Source organism: Pleurodeles waltl, chromosome 3_2 (genome assembly GCF_031143425.1).
Source record: "Pleurodeles waltl isolate 20211129_DDA chromosome 3_2, aPleWal1.hap1.20221129, whole genome shotgun sequence".
In the NCBI taxonomy this organism is placed as follows: domain Eukaryota; kingdom Metazoa; phylum Chordata; class Amphibia; order Caudata; family Salamandridae; genus Pleurodeles; species Pleurodeles waltl.
In genome coordinates this window covers 93565248-93584072 of record NC_090441.1, presented here as the reverse complement: position 1 = coordinate 93584072, position 18825 = coordinate 93565248, and the positions used below count along the sequence as shown (strand labels likewise).

Genomic DNA, 18825 nt, shown 5'->3' with positions numbered 1-18825 from the left:
CATAACACTCACGCTCCAGGGCTCAATCTTAAGTGATAAAAGGAATTTGCTTCCCATATGTCAATTTTTGATAAGTACCAGATCACCAATTAGAAACTGTTGTTGCTTGGTCTGTTGTTTCCTTGACATGCTGTTGTCTCATTCATGGCGCTGCTGCAGCACCTCTGCAGCCTTCTTCCTGATCACATGTGTTCCCACCACATGCGAAATAGTATCACCAACCCTCCGATTCATGCACAGGGTGCTCAGGGTATTCCAGTGGTACCATGAGAAGTGAGACAGTGCGCGAAGAAAGGCATATAGCGAACACTCCATGTTCTGACCATTCGGTAACGCAATTCTCAGGGATTTATTTAAGGTCCTCATGAACTGTTCTGCTTCACCATTTGCTGGTGGCCAGCAAGAAGAGATTTTCCTATGATGGATGTCTCGGACGGCAAAGTACTCCGCAAATTCTAGACTAGAAAAAAGGGGCCAATTGTCAATCTGGAGTTCATTCAACAGACCATGAGTTGCCATAACTTTCTCCACCCTAGGTATGGTCTGGCCCGCTGTCATTGACTCAAGAATCCCGACTTTAAGGTATTTAGAGAAGTCATCTATGACCACCAACATGTGTTGGCCATCGGGCAGGCTCCCAAAATCAGCACTCGCTCAGTGCCAGGGAATAGGAGTAATGGGTTCAGTGGTAAGAGATACTGGCGGATCTGAAGGGCCAGCGGCTTGGTACATGGAGCACTGCCTCCACACCGTCATCCAAACCAGGGAACCAAACCTTGCATCGGAGCCTGAGCTTCATCTTTACCACTCCTTGATATGCATAGTGAGCTAGGTCAACTACTTGCTTTTGTAGAGATGCCACAATTACCAGTTGAGGACCTCTCAATAGACACCTTTTGGGAGAGACCGCTACTTCATGACAGACATTGTGTAGTGACACCAGTGTCGACCGGGCCTCATTCATCCTATGGGTGGCATTGAGAGAGAGGGTGTGCCAGTCATCTGAGGCCTCTGCGGACATTGCTAGCTGAAGGCATCAGACTGGGTGGCAGTAACAATGTCATCCAGAGAGTTATGGTAGAGGCCTTGATCACTCCACCACCAGTTTCACGTACTCCTCGACATCTTTCGCATCCATCTCTTCCCAGACAGTGGCTGGTCTTACATGTCTTGAGAGAAAGTCAGCTGGGTTTTGAGACCCTGGACGATAGACCACTGTGAACGGGTATTCCCGTAATGCAGGATCCATTTCTCTATTCTGGGATGTGGTTTTGATAAAGATCCTGTGAACAAAGGCATTATTGGCTTGTGTGAACTATAAACGATTGGCTGTACAGACAGAGGTGTAAGTGACAACGCCACCAGTAGACGACAATGGCTTCCTTCTCGCTATGAGAGTAGCGATGTGCTGTGTCTGTGAGAGTACGACTAGCTTATACCACTGGAGTCCATTAACCACTGTCCTGTTTTTGAAAAAGCACAGCTCCTAATCCAGTGGGGCTGGCATCCACAGACAACTCAGATTCATGGTGAGAGTCAAAGTAGGCCAAAGTTGTTTGAGCTGACAGGACTCATTTGTTTATTTGAAATGCTTCTTTTTGGACGGGCCCCCATTCTCAAAGGGCACTTGCTTTAGTCATTTCTTAGAGTGGAGACATGAGGGTGGTCCGATTTTGGATAAAACGGCCACAGTGCGTGACCATCACCAAGAAACTGCGCACACCTGTGACGCTGTTGGGTACAGGAATGGACTGATTGTTTAAAACCTTGGTAGGATCAGGCATGACCCCATGTTCAGAGAAACGGTAGCTGAAAAAGCCAATTTCCTTTTAGAGGAAAGTGCATTTTTCCTGGTGCAATGTAAGTCGACTACCCTGCAGTCGCTTGAACGTTGCCTTCAACTAGTTGAGATGTTGTTTGATGGTTGGAGCATGTACTAGGATGTCATTAATGATACTGATGACTCCTTCGTGTCTTTAAAGGCTTCAGCCGTACTTGATAGCCCGTAGTTGAGGCATTTGTATCTCCTTAGGCCAACATTGGTGGAGACATAGTGATGGCTCTGGAATCCTGAGCCAACAGCAGTTGATGGGTGCCTGCTATGAGAGCCATCTTGGAGAACCACTCATGCCCGCCATGATACAATTGACAGTGGGCAATAGGTGTCTCTTCATGCTGGATGGCCATGTTGAGTAGCTGCAAGTCAGCACAGATCCTGACTTCGCCCAGCTATTTGGGCTTGCGAGTGACTACAACTGGGACACCCAGGGCGTAAGACCTTCTACTTTTTCAATGAGGTCCACCTGTTTTAGCTTTCTCAGCTCATCCTCCACTTTTGGGCACGGATGGAAGGCCACCTGGTAGTGTTTCAGCACAACCGGTTGAATGGATTTGTTTATGTGTAGGCATATGAGATCTTTAAGGCAACCAATGCCCTGGACCAGCTGTGAATATTCAGTCAGCAGATCTCCAAAGCTCCAGAGGTGCACACTGGAGACGAACCTGACAAGGTGGAGTCACTCTGCCGTGCGACAGTTCAGTAACATTCCAGAGTTATTCATGGTGACATACACCTTAGCTTGTGGAGTGAGATTTGTGGGAAATCTCTGTGGTAAAAACCCCTGCCAGAGAAAGTGGGGTTGACGAGCCATAGGCAAACACCTTGGTAGCAATGGGGCACAGAACAGGTTGTAGGGGAAGAGTTGTCAGTAGAATCTGAGCAAGAATATTTATCGATGCCCCTGTGTCAATAGGGCCGAAACTTCGTGGCCTGATATTTGAATTGCGCAATTGGGAATGCGCCGTAGGGGGATTCTCCTGGCTGCATGGCATGTATGACATGAACCGCCCCCTTTGTGTCTTAATCATCATCCATTTCTTCATCACCGGGTGCTTCAGGGATCTGCATGACATTGATTCATTTTGGTAAAATGTTTCAATTTATTGCATCCAGTGCACCTCTTGCCTTGGGTGTGACAGGGCTCCAGATGAGGATAGGATCCTCCACACATATAACATACTTTGGTACTCATTGTAGATGTGAGGTGAGTCTTTTTTTCCCAGTTCCCATGGCTATCCCTACATTGAGGGGTTAAGTTTTTACTTGCCGTTGGACAGCCACTTCCATGTTCTTGGCACGCATTTTGAAAGTTCTTTTGACAGCCCCATCATAAGTATGTCCACCATTGACATGCCCAGAACCTGTAGAATATTCTTCCTTAGTTTGACTGATGCGCAGCCCTGTATTAATTGCGCCCGAGTTTCATCATCCGCTTTCGGCAATGTGCAGGTGCTAGCAAGTTCTTTTAGATGTGCATAGAAAGTGTCCACTGATTCCTCTGGAAGCTGTCTAGCCTGGCGCAGGAGGAATCGTTCATAGTCAGAATTCCCAAGTGGCTTGAAATGTGCAATGAGGGCACATTTCAGAGTAGCTTATGTATGTGGCGGGCCTTCCTCCGCCACAGATTTTGCTAGCTTGTGAACGGTGGCGCCCCCTAGATGTAATAGCCTGGAGCGGCAGCGACCATTCTCTAGTGCTACCGCTGCAAAATAGTTTTCCAGTCTTTCCGTGGTGCTTTCGGCACAGACGGGGCCCATCTATGACAAAAGGCTCAAGGGCTGGTACAGAGGCCTTCACCGCTTAGCTCAGCAGTCAGATGCAGGAAGAAGGTGGTGCAGGGGGACACTCTCACCAAGCAGAGCACAACAATAACTACCTCTTTGGCAAGGAGCACAAACTTGGAACAGTACAGTTAGCCCCATGCACCACGGCAAGGGAACGTTCACTTCCAGGCTGGAGGCAGCAGATGGGCAGGGCAGGTAGTGAAAGAGAGCTCATCCCTTTTTAAGCAAAAAAAATAAAATAGGCAGCAGACTGCAGAGGTTGCTCCCCTGGCAGGTGAATGTGCCCACAAACCACTGTACACCTTGTCAGCGTGACCAGGACTCCTTACTTGTGGGTTAGAGGGGAAGAAGGACAGTCTAACTCGCCTCCGTCTGGCAGCAGGGGCAGGAACACTGTGGGCGTCGGTGAGCCCGCCTCACAGGCACAAGCAGCTGCCTGATAACCTTATGCAGGAGCAAGCAACACCCTGCGGGTGTCAGCTACCACAAAGACACCACCAGCTCCTCTATACACCGGACACAGCAGGCGAACGAGCGGACCCATGACAGGGAGGACAGGCGGGACTTTGAGCACTCCCGCTCTTCTCCAATTTGCTCCATTGGGCGTCGGATTCCTAGAAGAAAATCCTTTTATTGACGTCCCATCGCGTCATTGTGAGAAAGTGCCTCTTTCTAGCCTTATTACCCCCACTTTTGGCCTGTTTGTGAGTGTATGTCAGGGTGTTTTCACTGTCTCACTGGGATCCTGCTAGCCAGGGCCCAGTGCTCATAGTGAAAACCCTATGTTTTCAGTATGTTTGTTATGTGTCACTGGGACCCTGCTAGCCAGGACCCCAGTGCTCATAAGTTTGTGACCTATATGTATGTGTTCCCTGTGTGATGCCTAACTGTCTCACTGAGGCTCTGCTAACCAGAACCTCAGTGGTTATGCTCTCTCTGTACAAATTGTCACTAACAGGCTAGTGACCAATTTCACCAATTCATATTGGCATACTGGAACACCCTTATAATTCCCTAGTACATGGTACTGAGGTACCCAGGGTATTGGGGTTCCAGGAGATCCCTATGGGCTGCAGCATTTCTTTTGCCACCCATAGGGAGCTCTGACAATTCTTACACAGGCCTGCCACTGCAGCCTGAGTGAAATAACGTCCACGTTATTTCACAGCCATTTACCACTGCACTTAAGTAACTTATAAGTCACCTATATGTCTAACCTTTACCTGGTAAAGGTTGGGTGCTAAGTTACTTAGTGTGTGGGCACCCTGGCACTAGCCAAGGTGCCCCCACATTGTTCAGGGCAAATTCCCCAGAATTTGTGAGTGCGGGGACACCATTACATGCGTGCACTACACATAGGTCACTACCTATGTGTAGCTTCACAATGGTAACTCAGAACATGGCCATGTAACATGTCTAAGATCATGGAATTGCCCCCCCAATGCCATCCTGGTATTGGGGAGACAATCCCATGATTCCCCGGGTCTCTAGCACAGACCCGGGTACTGCCAAACTGCCTTTTCAGGTGTTTCACTGCAGCTGCTGCCAACCCCTCAGACAGGTTTCTGCCCTCCTGGGGTCAAGCCAGGCTTGGCCCAGGAAGGCAGAACAAAGGACTTCCTCAGAGAGAGGGTGTTACACCCTCTCCCTTTGGAAAAAGGTGTTAAGGCAGGGGAGGAGTAGCCTCCCCCAGCCTCTGGAAATGCTTTCATGGGCACAGATGGTGCCCATTTCTGCATAAGCCAGTCTACACCGGTTCAGGGATCCCCCAGCTCTGCTCTGGCGCGAAACTGGACAAAGGAAAGGGGAGTGACCACTCCCCTGACCTGCACCTCCCCTGGGAGGTGCCCAGAGCTCCTCCAGTGTGCTCCAGACCTCTGCCATCTTGGAAACAGAGGTGCTGCTGGCACACTGGACTGCTCTGAGTGGCCAGGGCCAGCAGGTGACGTCAGAGACTCCTTCTGATAGGCTCCTCCAGGTGTTGCTAGCCTATCCTCTCTCCTAGGTAGCCAAACCTCCTTTTCTGGCTATTTAGGGTCTCTGCTTTGGGGAATTCTTTAGATAACGAATGCAAGAGCTCATCAGAGTTCCTCTGCATCTCTCTCTTCACCTTCTGCCAAGGAATCGACTGCTGGCCGCGCTGGAAGCCTGCAAAACTGCAACAAAGTAGCAAAGACGACTACTGCGACATTGTAACGCTGATCCTGCCGCCTTCTCGACTGTTTTCCTGATGGTGCATGCTGTGAGGGTAGTCTGCCTCCTCTCTGCACTAGAAGCTCCGAAGAAATCTCCCGTGGGTCGACGGAATCTTCCCCCTGCAACCGCAGGCACCAAAAAACTGCATCACCAGTCCTCTGGGTCTCCTCTCAGCACGACGAGCGAGGTCCCTTGAACTCAGCAACTCTGTCCAAGTGACTCCCACAGTCCAGTGACTCTTCAGTCCAAGTTTGGTGGAGGTAAGTCCTTGCCTCCCCACGCTAGACTGCATTGCTGGGAACCGCGTGTTTTGCAGCTACTCCAGCTCCTGTGCACTCACCGAGGATTTCCTTTGTGCACAGCCAAGCCTGGGTCCCCGGCACTCTAACCTGCATTGCACGACCTCCTGAGTTGTCCTCCGGCTTCGTGGGACCCTCTTGTGCAACTTCGGGTGAGCTCCGGTTCACTCCACTTTGTAGGGCCTGTTCCGGCACTTCTGTGGGTGCTGCTTGCTTCTGAGTGGGCTCTTTGTCTTGCTGGACGCCCCCTCTGTCCCTTCACGCAATTGGCGACATCCTGGTCCCTCCTGGGCCACAGCAGCATTCAAAAACCCTAACCGCGACCTTTGCAGCTAGCAAGGCTTGTTGGCGGTCTTTCTGCACGGAAACACTTCTGCACGACTCTTCACGATGTGGGACATCCATCCTCCAAAGGGGAAGTTTCTAGCCCTTGTCGTTTTTGCAGAATCCACAGCTTCTACCATCAGGTGGCAGCTTCTTTGCACCCACAGCTGGCATTTCCTGGGCATCTGCCCACTCCCGACTTGATCGTGACTCTTGGACTTGGTCCCCTTGTTCCACAGGTACTCTCGTCAGGAAATCCATCGTTGTTGCACTGCTGGTGTTGTTGTTTCTGGCAGAATTCCCCTATCACGACTTCTGTGCTCTTTGGGGAACTTAGGTGCACTTTGCACCCACTTTTCAGGGTCTTGGGGTGGGCTATTTTTCTAACCCTCACTGTTTTCTTACAGTCCCAGCAACCCTCTACAAGGTCACATAGGTTTGGGGTCCATTCGTGGTTCGCATTCCACTTCTAGAGTATATGGTTTTTGTTGCCCCTATCCCTATGTGCCCCCATTGCATTCTATTGTGACTATACATTGTTTGCACTGTTTTCTATTGCTATTACTGCATATTTTGGTATTGTGTACATATATCTTGTGTATATTTGCTATCCTCATACTGAGGGTACTCACTGAGATACTTTGGCATATTCTCATAAAAATAAAGTACCTTTAGTACTGTAGGAGTTTCACTCGTCTCCTAGTTCAGCCTAAGCTGCTCTGCCAAGCTACCTTTTCTATCAGCCTAAGCTGCTAGACACCCCTCTACACTAATAAGGGATACCTGGGCCTGGTGCAAGGTGTAAGTACCTCTTGGTACCCACTACAAGCCAGTCCAGCCTCCTACAGTCATGGCCCAAACCACCTGGTTATTTCATGATGGGGTCATTGGTTTCCTGCCTCCAACACTCATAATATGGGACTTCCTCATGTCCCATCATAACAGAGGGCTCTGTCAAGCTGCACTTGTTGGGGGTGCAGCCTCGCAGAAATGCTGAATTTCAAAATTCAGTCCCAGCAGTGCTTAATTTGTAAATAAAAAGGCGCCAGTGCCAAAAGCCCTCCTCTTAATCTCGGGGTTGCTGCAATTAAATGTGCGAGCACGGAATTCTAAGGCAGCGTAATCCTGAACCCATCTTGGGCCACTTCAATCAATTTAAAGACACTTCCTGCACATTCAGCTCACTCTTGCAGCTATATGCTTTCTCCCATTGTGACGCTTTTTCTTTTTTCTCTTCCTCCATCTGTCCCAGGTGTCTTTTGCTCGCAGCAAATGCATGAGGCAGAAGAGTAAGTCCCGGCCCTCAAAAATAAGTCCCAGAGCTCAGCACCAGAAACAATAAGCACAAAATAAGCACTGAGTCCCAGATGCAGGCACTGGGTGCTAGTGAGAAGGCAGATAGCAATACACTGGAAAGAACCTAAGGTCACAGAATTTACAATTTGGCAGGCATATTTTCAATAGGCCATAGTCGATGAGCAGCATATCAAACTCGTCCACAGGAATGAAAAAACTGGAAGAGAACTTAATCACTAAAATCATGGACCCACCTAGAACCAGACCACTTTGAAATGGGACACATGCATTGGGTTTTAAAAGATTACCGAAGATTACAAAAGAGAATATTTCATTTATGCTTTTTAGATGTGGATGTGAAGGGGGGGCTCATAAAAAAAGGTTACCAGATTTATGTCTCTTGGAAAAATGCAATAAAAACAAGTTTTAAAAAAAACAATATTCCTCTTTAATACATTATTGAAGGATGGTATCACAGGTCTTATGATGTCCAGTAATTAAATGTATTGTAACATGATGGCAAGAGAGTTTAACAATGGGCAGGTATCTCATGTGTACCAATGAGCCAGCGAGACGAGGCTGACATACACTGCTTTGTCTGTAAAACATCATTTATTCTGGTAAGAGGGATAGCCAAACTGGAGTTGTACATATCCCTTTTTCAGATTAATCTGGTTGGTTCAGGCATATATTACACCAGTATCTAATTGTTTTTTGCTGCTAATAAGCCATTTTTATTGCCATCCTCTGTCCAAAGCCCCTCCACCCTAAGGTGGTTATAATTTATTTCACTAGATTCCTAAATGAATTGCAGACTCTACTTACATGTCAATCTCTTTTCCGTACCCAGGGTGGTACTCGTCCATTGAGCACTGTATGATCTCAGGAGCTAAATACCCTGGAGTACCACAAAGTTCTGCAAGAATAAAGATTTTCATTTTTGATTAACAGGAACATGTAAGATGTTATTTTTAAAATATAGATAAGCAGTGTTCCTCTTTCGCAGCAGTAAGAATTTAGAAATGGCATTAATAATAAATTAGGAAAGGGTGGAAATTCATAAGCAGCGTGTGTTATATTATATGTATTTGTAAAGCGCACTATCACCCTCGAGGGTTCCCTAGAGCTGAGCAGTTGTGCATCTCTAGCTCTGCCTATGGAGCGGTGATTAACTGAAAAGCCAGGTCTCCAGCTTATTGCAAAAATCAAGAAGAAAGGAGGAGCCTGATACAGAGTAGGAGGCCGTTCCATGGTTTAGGAGTTATGTAAGAGAATGCCCATCCTCCTAATGTGGTTATGTGTATGCGTGGCATGTGTATGAGTAGAATTCCTGTGGAGCAAAGGTGTGTGGGTGTTCGTGGAAGGAGATGTGACTGCTCAGGTAGGTGGAGCCCGAGTTGTGAGGTGCGTCGAATGTGTGTGGGAGGACTCTGAATTGAGCGCGTGTGTGTGTCAGGAGCAGGTGGAGTTTCCTGAGGTGTGGTGTGATGAATGTTCTGTGTAAAAGGTTGAGGAGGAGTCTTGCTGCGAGTTCTGGACTGTTGGTAGTCTTCGAGTGAGTTGCTTGGTGATCCCGGCATAGAGCGTGCTTCCATAGTCCAATAGGCTGGTGACTAGGGATTGAGTGACACTTTTTCTAGTGTACCCAGGGAGCAATTTGAAGATATTCCTCAGCATCTCTAGGGTGTGGAAGCAGGATGCAGTGATGGTGTTACCCTGTACAGTCATGTCCAGTTTGCCATCAATGATTATTCTTTGTTCCAGGACTGGATTCTGAGTGTGGGTCTGAGTTTGGCCAGTCACTAGTTGCAGTCCCATGGTGAGGGGTTCTAGCCGACGATCACTATTTCTGTCTTGTTAGTGTTGAACTTCAGACAGTTGGTTTTCATCCAGTTAGCGGGTTCGGTCATCCAGGTGGTGAACTTGTTTCTTGTGCTCGGGATCTTGTCCCAGAAGGAGAGTATGAGATGCTTGTGACTGGCGTAGGAGAGGATGTTGATGTTGTGGACGTGAATGATGTTATGTTGGCCAGAAAGATCATGTATGTGTTGAAGAGTGGGGCTGAGCGAAGAACCTTGAGGTACTCCACAGATAAGTTTGCAGGCTTCCAAGGAGTAAGGTGCCAACCTGATAGTGCATTATATCTCTGGTTCTCTCTGTTAAGCAGCAGCAGATCCAGTGAATCCTTGGATGCCAATCTCATCCAGGCAACCTGATGAGGATGGTGTGTGAGACCGTATCAAATACTGCAGAGGTCCAGAAGAATGAGGGCTGGCGTGTCTCCTCTGTCAAAGATCATGCGGATGTTGCGTGTAATGACGTTAAGTGCTGTTTCTGTAATGTGGTTGGGCCTGAATTCGGACTAAGAGATATAGAGGAGCTTGTGGTTGGCTAGGTGACTGGTGAGGCATCAACTGATTACTTTCTCTGAAACCTCCCCCGGGAATGGTAGGAGAGAGATGGGTCTGTAGTTGGAAAGTGTAGCTGTGTCAGCGGATGGTTTTTTAAGCCTGGGATGATTGTAGCATGTATCAGGTGTCTAGGAATGTGGCTGTGCCGATGGAAGTGTTCAGTGCTTTGCTGATCGGTAGAAGCCCTTTGGTGAAGAGTGCTGGGAGCTCAGGTCAGATGGAGCCCCTGAGTGGATGGCCTTCATAGTAGCAGCAATTTTGACTATGATGATGGCAGGCCACGAGGTTTGTTCATCGGCTGAGATGGACAGTTGAGTTTCTATGGTGATTGGGTCTAGTTGAAGATCAAAGCCGCTGTATATGGAGGTGATTTTGTTACAGAATAATTCCAAGATCTTGTGGCAAAGCTCTTGTGAGGGGGTGATGTTGCTAGAGGCAGCAGAAAGCACAGCGAAAATGCGTGATGATGGCGAACATTTCCTTGCTGCTCTTAGTGCTGTTCTTGATGGAATCCACAAGAGCTGCAAGCTTGAAGTTCCGTATCTGCCAGTGGCAGCGTCTTAGGGCTGATTTGAAGATATCTTTATCTGCGGTGTCTTGACTTGTTCTCCATTTGCACTCAAGTTTCTTTCAGTGGTGCTTCACCAGCCTGAGTTCCTCTAGGTACAAACTGGCCCGTGGTCTAGCTCTTGCCATTGGGTTGCACTTGAGGGAAGCCAGGGTGTAGGCGCATGTGGTGATCCAGATGTTCAGGTTCTTGATGGCTTTCAGCAAGTTGCTCATATGCTTGGGACACTGCTCGGATAGGGCAAAAGCTCATCCCTCTTCTGAGATGCATTTCCAGCTGCAGAGGGCGGTTGAGGTGATGGTAAGACTGTGCAGGATGAGTATGCTGAAACTGACAAGAGTGTGGTCTGTATAGGTCATGGTTGCTGGCTTGTCCACTGTGATGCTGCTGACTGACAAGAAAATCAAGTCCTATAAGTGTCCCGTTGTGTGGGTGGGGTGGGTAATGTGCTTGGGGAGGCTAAGGTTTCCAAGGTTTTCTAGAACGACCATATACTTTGGGTCAGTGAGGTCTTCTGGGTGAAAGTTAAGGTCTCCAAGGAGGATGAAGGTGCTGGCATTGATAAAGAGGGGTGTGATGAAGTCCGTAATGATGTTGGTGAAATTGGTGTGGGATTCTGGTGATCTGTATGTGAGGGTTCTACTAGGGAGAGGTTGGCTGTGATGAATATCTTGAACATGAGGTTTTCCATGTAGCTGATGGGGTGTTCGTGTCGGTGGTGCAGCTGACTGCATCTTAGAATGTGATGGCGACTCCACCTCTAGGCTTGTGCTGACAGTCTAGCTTGCCAATCGTGTAGTCGGTGGGGACTGCTGTAGTGATGTCCATTGCCGAGTTTTGGTTTAGCCATGTTTCCCTGGGAAAGAGCAGGTCCGGAGCCTGATCGTGCAGTAGGTTCCATATCTCCGTGGTGTTTCACTTGTGGGAGTGTTGGGTGTAAGGTGTGGGAGAGTGCACGAGAACTTGTAGGAGGCACATGTGAATGCTCTTGCCAAGTTGTGTGGTTCAGTGTGGCACCAGTGTGGTGAAGGCGACCGGGGTTAAGAGCACGGAGAAGTGTAGCAAGGCAGAGGTGGTTAAGAGGAGAACGAGGGTTTCTGGTGCTGGGCACAGTCCAGGTGCAGACAGGCTCAGATGGCCTTGCATTTGGAGCATTGGCGGCACATCCACTGCACGTGTCCACTGGCCAGGCCTGGTTGTGGGACCGCTTACCTACTGTGCGACACACAGAATCTGTTATACAGCACAGCAACCAAAACAAGCATTTGCAATGCAACGGGTCTCGCGTTTGCTCATGTTAGAGCTGATCGCGTTGTAAACTCCTAACCCGACTTTTCATCTATCGGCAAAAGTGCTTTTATGTAGGTAACCCAAAAAAGTGAAATTAAATGTGTAAAGCGCTCAACTTCTGCCAAGCGAAATCACGTGGAAAATAGAGAAAAAAGTAGTCCACGATCAGACAGCTATGTCTGTCCGGTTTCTCTGGCTAGAGATTACCTGCGGGTCAGACCACAGGAGGGACACCCCAATTTCCTGGTACATGCAAATGGGGCCCCCATGGCTAGGGCACAGTTCACACGGATCTGCCAGAAGGCCCTAGGAGTGTTAGGAGTGCCCACAGCAGGTTTTACTTCACACTCTTTTAAGATTGGTGCAGCTACAACTGCGGCAGGAATGGGAATGTTTCCAGAGAGAATTAAGGCTATTGGAAGATGGAAGTCCAATTGCTTTGAACGCTACGCCCGACCTCACTTGGCATAGGGGGAGTAGGTAGAGCTCTCCCCCCTCCTAATACTTCTTGTTCCTCCACCCCTACTTTGAAGGACAGTGAGCTGCAGCCTCCCTTTGTTTCGTTACAGGAAAAAACTTCAAGGTATGTTGGATTGGGGATTCAGTAGGTAGCAGTGCAGCAGAGAGATTCCATAACACCTGCTGGGAGATGAGTCCAGAACCAGAGCACCAATGGTTGGGTGTGGCCATCCATCAGTTAATACACTTGCCAGCTCTGTTGAGTGAAGCTCTTGAGGTTGGCTGGCTTCCCAAGCCGGACATTCTCCTTGTTCATGTCAGGGGGAATGACATGATCCCAATGGGGAGGCGGGGAGTCCGTGAGGGGCTCATATCGATGTTTGGTAAAGTGCGCCATTTGCTCTCGGGCACCATCTTATTGTGGTCAGAGGTCATCCCTCGGGGGAGATGGCCTGGTGATGCTAATCCAGCGAATATTAACAGGTCAGTGAAAAAGCTAAACCATTCAGGGAAGGCTATTCTAAGGATGGCATCCATAGACACATTCAGGCATGGGCTACTACACATGGCTAATTTTGAATTCTTTGACGAAGAAGGCATTCACCTGTCAGGGGCTGGGCTTGACGCTTTCCTACAAACAAGCTTTGGGGCAATTGCAGGAAAAAAGAGATCTTGGTGGGGGGAGGGCAGATTTGCCAGTGACTTCTCCGCCCTGTGGCCCATTGTAGCCGAATAACGGCACTGATTCTTGAGAGCACTAAGTTGCCCAGTTGGCTGCCTCCTTTAGGAGAAGCCTTGCAGGGGTGAGGCTGGTTGGAAGGGGGGCTGACCTGTTGGTGGCCCTACACTTCTGACCCTACCTCGGGTACCCAGGAGATTATATTATGTTATGTGGGGTGTGACCAAGAGTCACAGGATGCCCCGGCAGGGACCAATGCGCTATGTGGTCTCTGGAGCTGTCAGAAATGTTTGATGTGTCACTTTATCTCAAAGGGTCTTTCTGCACTATGCTGCCCCCAAATGGGGTTGTAAATAGGATATGTGCAATTCCGTGTTCATGTTTGGTGTGTATTGTGCCATATTTTCTATTGTGTAGTGTTATTGATGGAGGTGGTTGCTATACAACCTTGTTTCATGTGAAGTAAATAGAGAGCACCTGATTTACAAGGCTCAAGAATGCCCCCCAAAACACACGAAAATATGGGGTGCATGGGCGACCTACAGAGGCATCACCATTCACGGTCACTACTTAAGAACGAAATCCGGATATACAGTGGACCAGGGCGGCGAATACATTATCGTGCATATCTAAATGTATTGTTGGAGGGCAGGGGGAGGGGAATACAGGATCTACGGAACACGGAGACACTGTTGTACAGTTAAAAACTAGTTTGTTCTATCTGGTGAAAGTCTATTGGTGGATCGGGGCAACTTTAAGAATTTCACTTTCATGAAAGTTGAGCTATGGTAAACAAATGAAGAGGCATAATTGTCAAGGTCATCATGGATTTGGGGGGCCTTGGGCAAAACAAGTTTTTAGGGGTCTCTGTACAGAGCAAGTTTGAATTTTATTATCAATTTCAAGCCCACATAATGTCAAACAATACTAAGGTTCAGTTTTCCAGGGGCTTCTTGGAAGGTGAGGGCCCTGGGCGATTGCCGACTTTCACCATGCCTTAAAACATCTGCCATAACTGCAGTATAAACCAACAAACCTGTTATTACTCTGTTTGGCTGGCTGACTGAAAAGCTAACAGATTAATGCACCCTCGTGTATAACGTGCTGTGCACCAGGAGACACAAATGATTAAATGAAATGTTGTGCTCCACCAATTAAATTGTAGCAAGGACAAGAAGTGTTGTCCAGGTTACCAAAATTGCAGTGATGGCGAGAAAATTTACACTAGCATCGTCGTACCAAATTTGCAGTGTCGTTTTCACAGGTGACTAGTAGAGAATTATGTGTCAGAGTGCAAATACTGAGAGGCATCAATGGTCTGTCTCAATGTGTTTTATCGTTTAACCGCATGTAGCCGTGTATTTCACGCTATGAAACTCCTCCATCAGATCACTGTCAACAGAGTGTACGCTATTCAATAAATAGCCCTATGTGCAAAATATAAGCCACGCAGTACGTTTACCAGGAGGAATAACAGCGTGTAGATACCTGGGGGAGTGTTTCTTACCTCTGAGTTTTTCCCCTTCGGAGATCTGAACGGAAAAGCCAAAGTCGGTCAGCCTGATATTCCTGTCGTCATCAAGAAGTATGTTCTCCGGCTTCAGGTCTCTGTGGACAATGTCGAGGGAATGGAGGTAGGAAACCACTTCCAGCAGAGCGCGCATGATTTTCCTAGAGCAACAAAGGAAAACAGAGCTGTTCTGGTAAGAGAACACACTTTCCAGCGTTTATTTTACCGTAATATCAGCACAGAGACCCAATATCTTCTTTAGGAGCCTGGAGCTGTGAACTGAGTGCTGGGGTTGCCGAATCCAAAGCTGTCTAGATTTGCCTCCACTTTGTACCTCTTTCTTCCACCAACTTCCACTTTCTCTCTCTTTATCTCACTCTTCCAGGTTCTTTTTCGACCCTGGCTTTTTCCCTTTTGCAATATTTTCTTTTCTCTTCTTCTTTCTCCCTTTACAAAGTGCAGCCAAGGGACAAAAGAGGGGGGGGGGGTCACAAAAAGACATTTCACGTATCCCTCTTAAGAAACCTCCATTGCCTCTGTGTCAGACCAGACTGTGTGAGTACTCACCCCATGGAATCCATCACTGCCACCACTCCACGCCACCGCCGCAAACACCACACTGTGAGCCCACCAGCCACTCAATATCTGCCAATAGTTTTAGTTTCAACAAGCCAGATGTCCACAAATATGTCATATCCAAGATGACTGCCACATCGATTCAATCACGGGGTCTCTGGAACAATTTCCCCCACCACATCAGCGCTCAACCAACACTCATCACCGAAAGGAAAGCCCTCAGAAACCTTCTCTAAACCTCTATAGCAGTGGTTCCCAACCTTTTGATTTCTGTGGACCCCCACTTTAACATTAATGGAACCCAGGGACCCCCACTGAATCATTATGGGAATCCGGGGACCCCTCGCCTCAGTCATTACTGGAAGCTGGGGACCTAATTGTCAATATTTGTTAATATTTTTTAATTCTCTAGGCTCTTGCGGAACCCCTGAGAAGACTTCACGGACCCCCAAGGGTCCCCGGACCACAGGTTGGGAACAACTGCTCTATAGAGTAACCCAGGACAAACGCTCAGAAATAACTGTGGATTTACACATCTAGATACGACAACAACCTGTGCGTGCACTACAAACCGCTTAAGACTCACACAACTCATTAAACATGGTCACTTGACCATGCAGTCTAGTTTTACACTGAAGGCAGGCTGCTCTGCATATGATAGAGACCCCTGTGGGATTCACCAAGATGGAGGTGAGACCGTGATTGGCTGGGATTTTTCGACTGATATCAACATCTTTGTCAACCAGAGACACAGAAATAAATGACAACTATTGGCAAGAATTTTAAATACGGCCTCCTCAGCCAAAATCCTACCTTCCTGTGGAATGTGACAAGTTTGGGTTTTATACTTTCCCACTCTCAAAAATATAATAATATTATCTACCTGTTGCATTTTAGATGGGCTGTGTATGAAGCAAATATGAAATGCTGACCAAGTTCATCAGTGGAGCTCGTGGGTTCAAAGTTTGAGGTCGGTCGGTGGACAGACTGAAAGAGGGTGTTACGTGGAATCTGGAACGAGGCTGACGTGTACATCTCCTTATGGGACAAAACTATTTATTAAAACTCGTCTCCATCTGATACTAAATTCTGCATAGAAATTAACTCTCACAATATTTTTGGAGCACTCTACTTGGATGCAACTGGTCTGCATTTTTCACTCTTCAAATTCACCTAAATATATTTGGATGGGACTTTCACAAGAAGTGAGCCACAGTTACATGATTTTATTTTAAAAGGCAGTAAGATTATTTGAACAACAGATTTATCACATTCCAGACGTCAGTATGGACTTTCCCGTTTGTATGAACTGCTGAAGAAGCAATACGTCTCTTGATTGTGTTCATCTGTTTTCTGGGAGACCTCTTCACTAAGGAGCTTTCCATTTAACTGGGGATCACCCAGCCCCAGTGCAGCTGGTTAAGTTACAACACAGCCCAGAAAAGTGATGCTTCGGTCCATGTCGTGTTGAAAACTTATTTGCCAATGAAATCAAACAGTGAGTGGATTTAGCCACACAGTAATGCAAAGGCTAGTGAGAAAACAACATCTCTGTACAACCTGAAATAAGGGTTGTGTGCCCATTAACAACATTTATCTATTTCACAGGGAAATTAGTATATCAAGTATCGCAGTGCATTTTGGGGTAGGTCTTGGTAATCATTTGCTCAATCAACTCTAGAACATACATTCTATTTTGGTGATGAAGCAATGACCCTTTTTTTAAGGTAAATCAGCTTTATTAAAATCAAAATACATATGGGTCACATACTAACAATAAAAGATATCTGTCACAAAGATAATGATGTAATTTTAAAAGGAATTGTAAAAGCGGTTTAACACTTTAAAAGTATAAAATGGGGAAGAAACAATGAAAAAGGGAACAAGACCAGTCACAATGAAAAAGATACATTGGATCTTCAACAGCTAAATAAAAGAAAAAAGTAATATTCAATAAAGCATAAAGTTAAGCTAAATTAAAATTCACTCAAGAACAGAGAAAATAAAGAATTCATGGTGGCTTAAAATTCTCAGATAATGTACAATTAGTAGAATTACAAGCAACAGCATTAAGATAATCAGTCAAAGGTAACCAATACAAATGTCTATTTATGGAGGGGCAGCATAAAGAGGTAAAAGCAATATCTAGTCTATGGTAGTGGCAAACATTATTCCACCAAGCCTCATAGGAAATGTTGGATGATTTTTTCCAATTAAGAGTAATTTGTTGAAAGGCTAAAGCTAACATGAGATCCAACAACTTTAAATAATCATCATCTGAAACAATGTCAGCAGAGAGACTACCTAGAAAAAGCACTTAGGGAGATAATTGGGATCGTAAATGAAAAATTGAGGTAAGCTGACACCAAATCTTTCTCCAAAAAGAGACAGTAGGAGGACATTCAAAAAGGATATGCATAAGATCTCCCTTTGGGCTATCGCAGGACCAGCAGTTTGAAGTGGAGGATACAGAAAATGTTGCTATAGTAGAACCGGGTAAAATAAAGTCTGTGATAAAGAAAGAAAAGGGACTGTGTGGTAGAAGCTGATCTAGATATTTTATAGGATCGATGCCACACCTTATTTCAAAAGGAAACAGTCCAGGTACATCCCAAATCCAATTCCCATGGAGACTCAATTTTAGATTTAGGACGCATCAAAATAGGAGACTGATAAAGTTTATATATATTTGACGCCTTAGGATATGAGGTAAGAAAGGAGGACAAAGAAAAGGGTAATTCCGAAGAAGAAGAAGGGGAAGGCAAGGAAAAAAGTACATCAAGAATAATATTAATAAGGAGAAGATATTTAGGCATAAATGAATTGGGACAATGAAATAGAAGTTAGAATTGTGAAAAAGAAAGTGGAGTATCATTGGAGAATAAATCCTTGACCCACGCTATATTTCTTTGTCGCCAGGATTTCCAAAATAATGTTTTTTTTATTGATAGTGATAAGACAATTATGCCAAATAGGGGAATTCAGAAAAGAGGAGTGAGAGACAGATAGAGGTAAATAGTGAGAACGCAGAAGAGCACAAGTATGTTCAAGAAGCTGAGAGGAGATAAGCAAAATATTATAAGAAAAGGATACAACCTCACTAGGGGAAAAAGGCAAAAGAAAAGAACATTCAATATCCAATCATAAGGGGGTAAACCTAGAGCCTGACAGGGTGATCCATCTAGAAGCTTGACGCAAACAAAAGGATTTGTGATACAATCTAAAATCAGGAAAATTGACTCCTCCCTCCTGTTTAGAATGACGAAGATGACTAAGGGAAATTCTAGATTTTTTATTGTTCCAGAGGAATTTAGACAATCTGGAGTCCAATTGTGTAAAAAAGGTACCAGGTAGAGGAAGCGGAATCATGGATAGGATATATATAATGTTAGGAGAATTCATCATTTTAATAGAGTCAAGACGACCCCATCTGAGATATTTACTTCAATGGACCTTTTAATGGATGAGGTGAACCAAATACCTAACTAATTAATCTTGGAAGAATTCCAGTGAAAACCAGTAGTATCAAACGATGCTCTAAAACAAAATTTTGTTACAGAGCGGATTTCAGTTTTATCCGGATTTATTTTATA

General features: G+C 46.2%; 1 protein-coding gene across 2 annotated transcripts in view; it reads right to left on the bottom strand.

Moving 5' to 3' along the window:
• PHKG1 (phosphorylase kinase catalytic subunit gamma 1) overlaps positions 1-18825 on the bottom strand; it is a 198656-nt gene that overhangs the window by 18102 nt on the left and 161729 nt on the right. For both annotated transcript variants that reach the window (XM_069226886.1, XM_069226887.1), the window contains exons 6-7: positions 14654-14817; positions 8565-8655 (exon numbers count right to left, since the gene is read on the bottom strand). In XM_069226886.1, coding sequence (XP_069082987.1) covers positions 8565-8655; positions 14654-14817 — 255 coding nt within the window. The remainder of the gene's footprint in view (positions 1-8564; positions 8656-14653; positions 14818-18825) is intronic.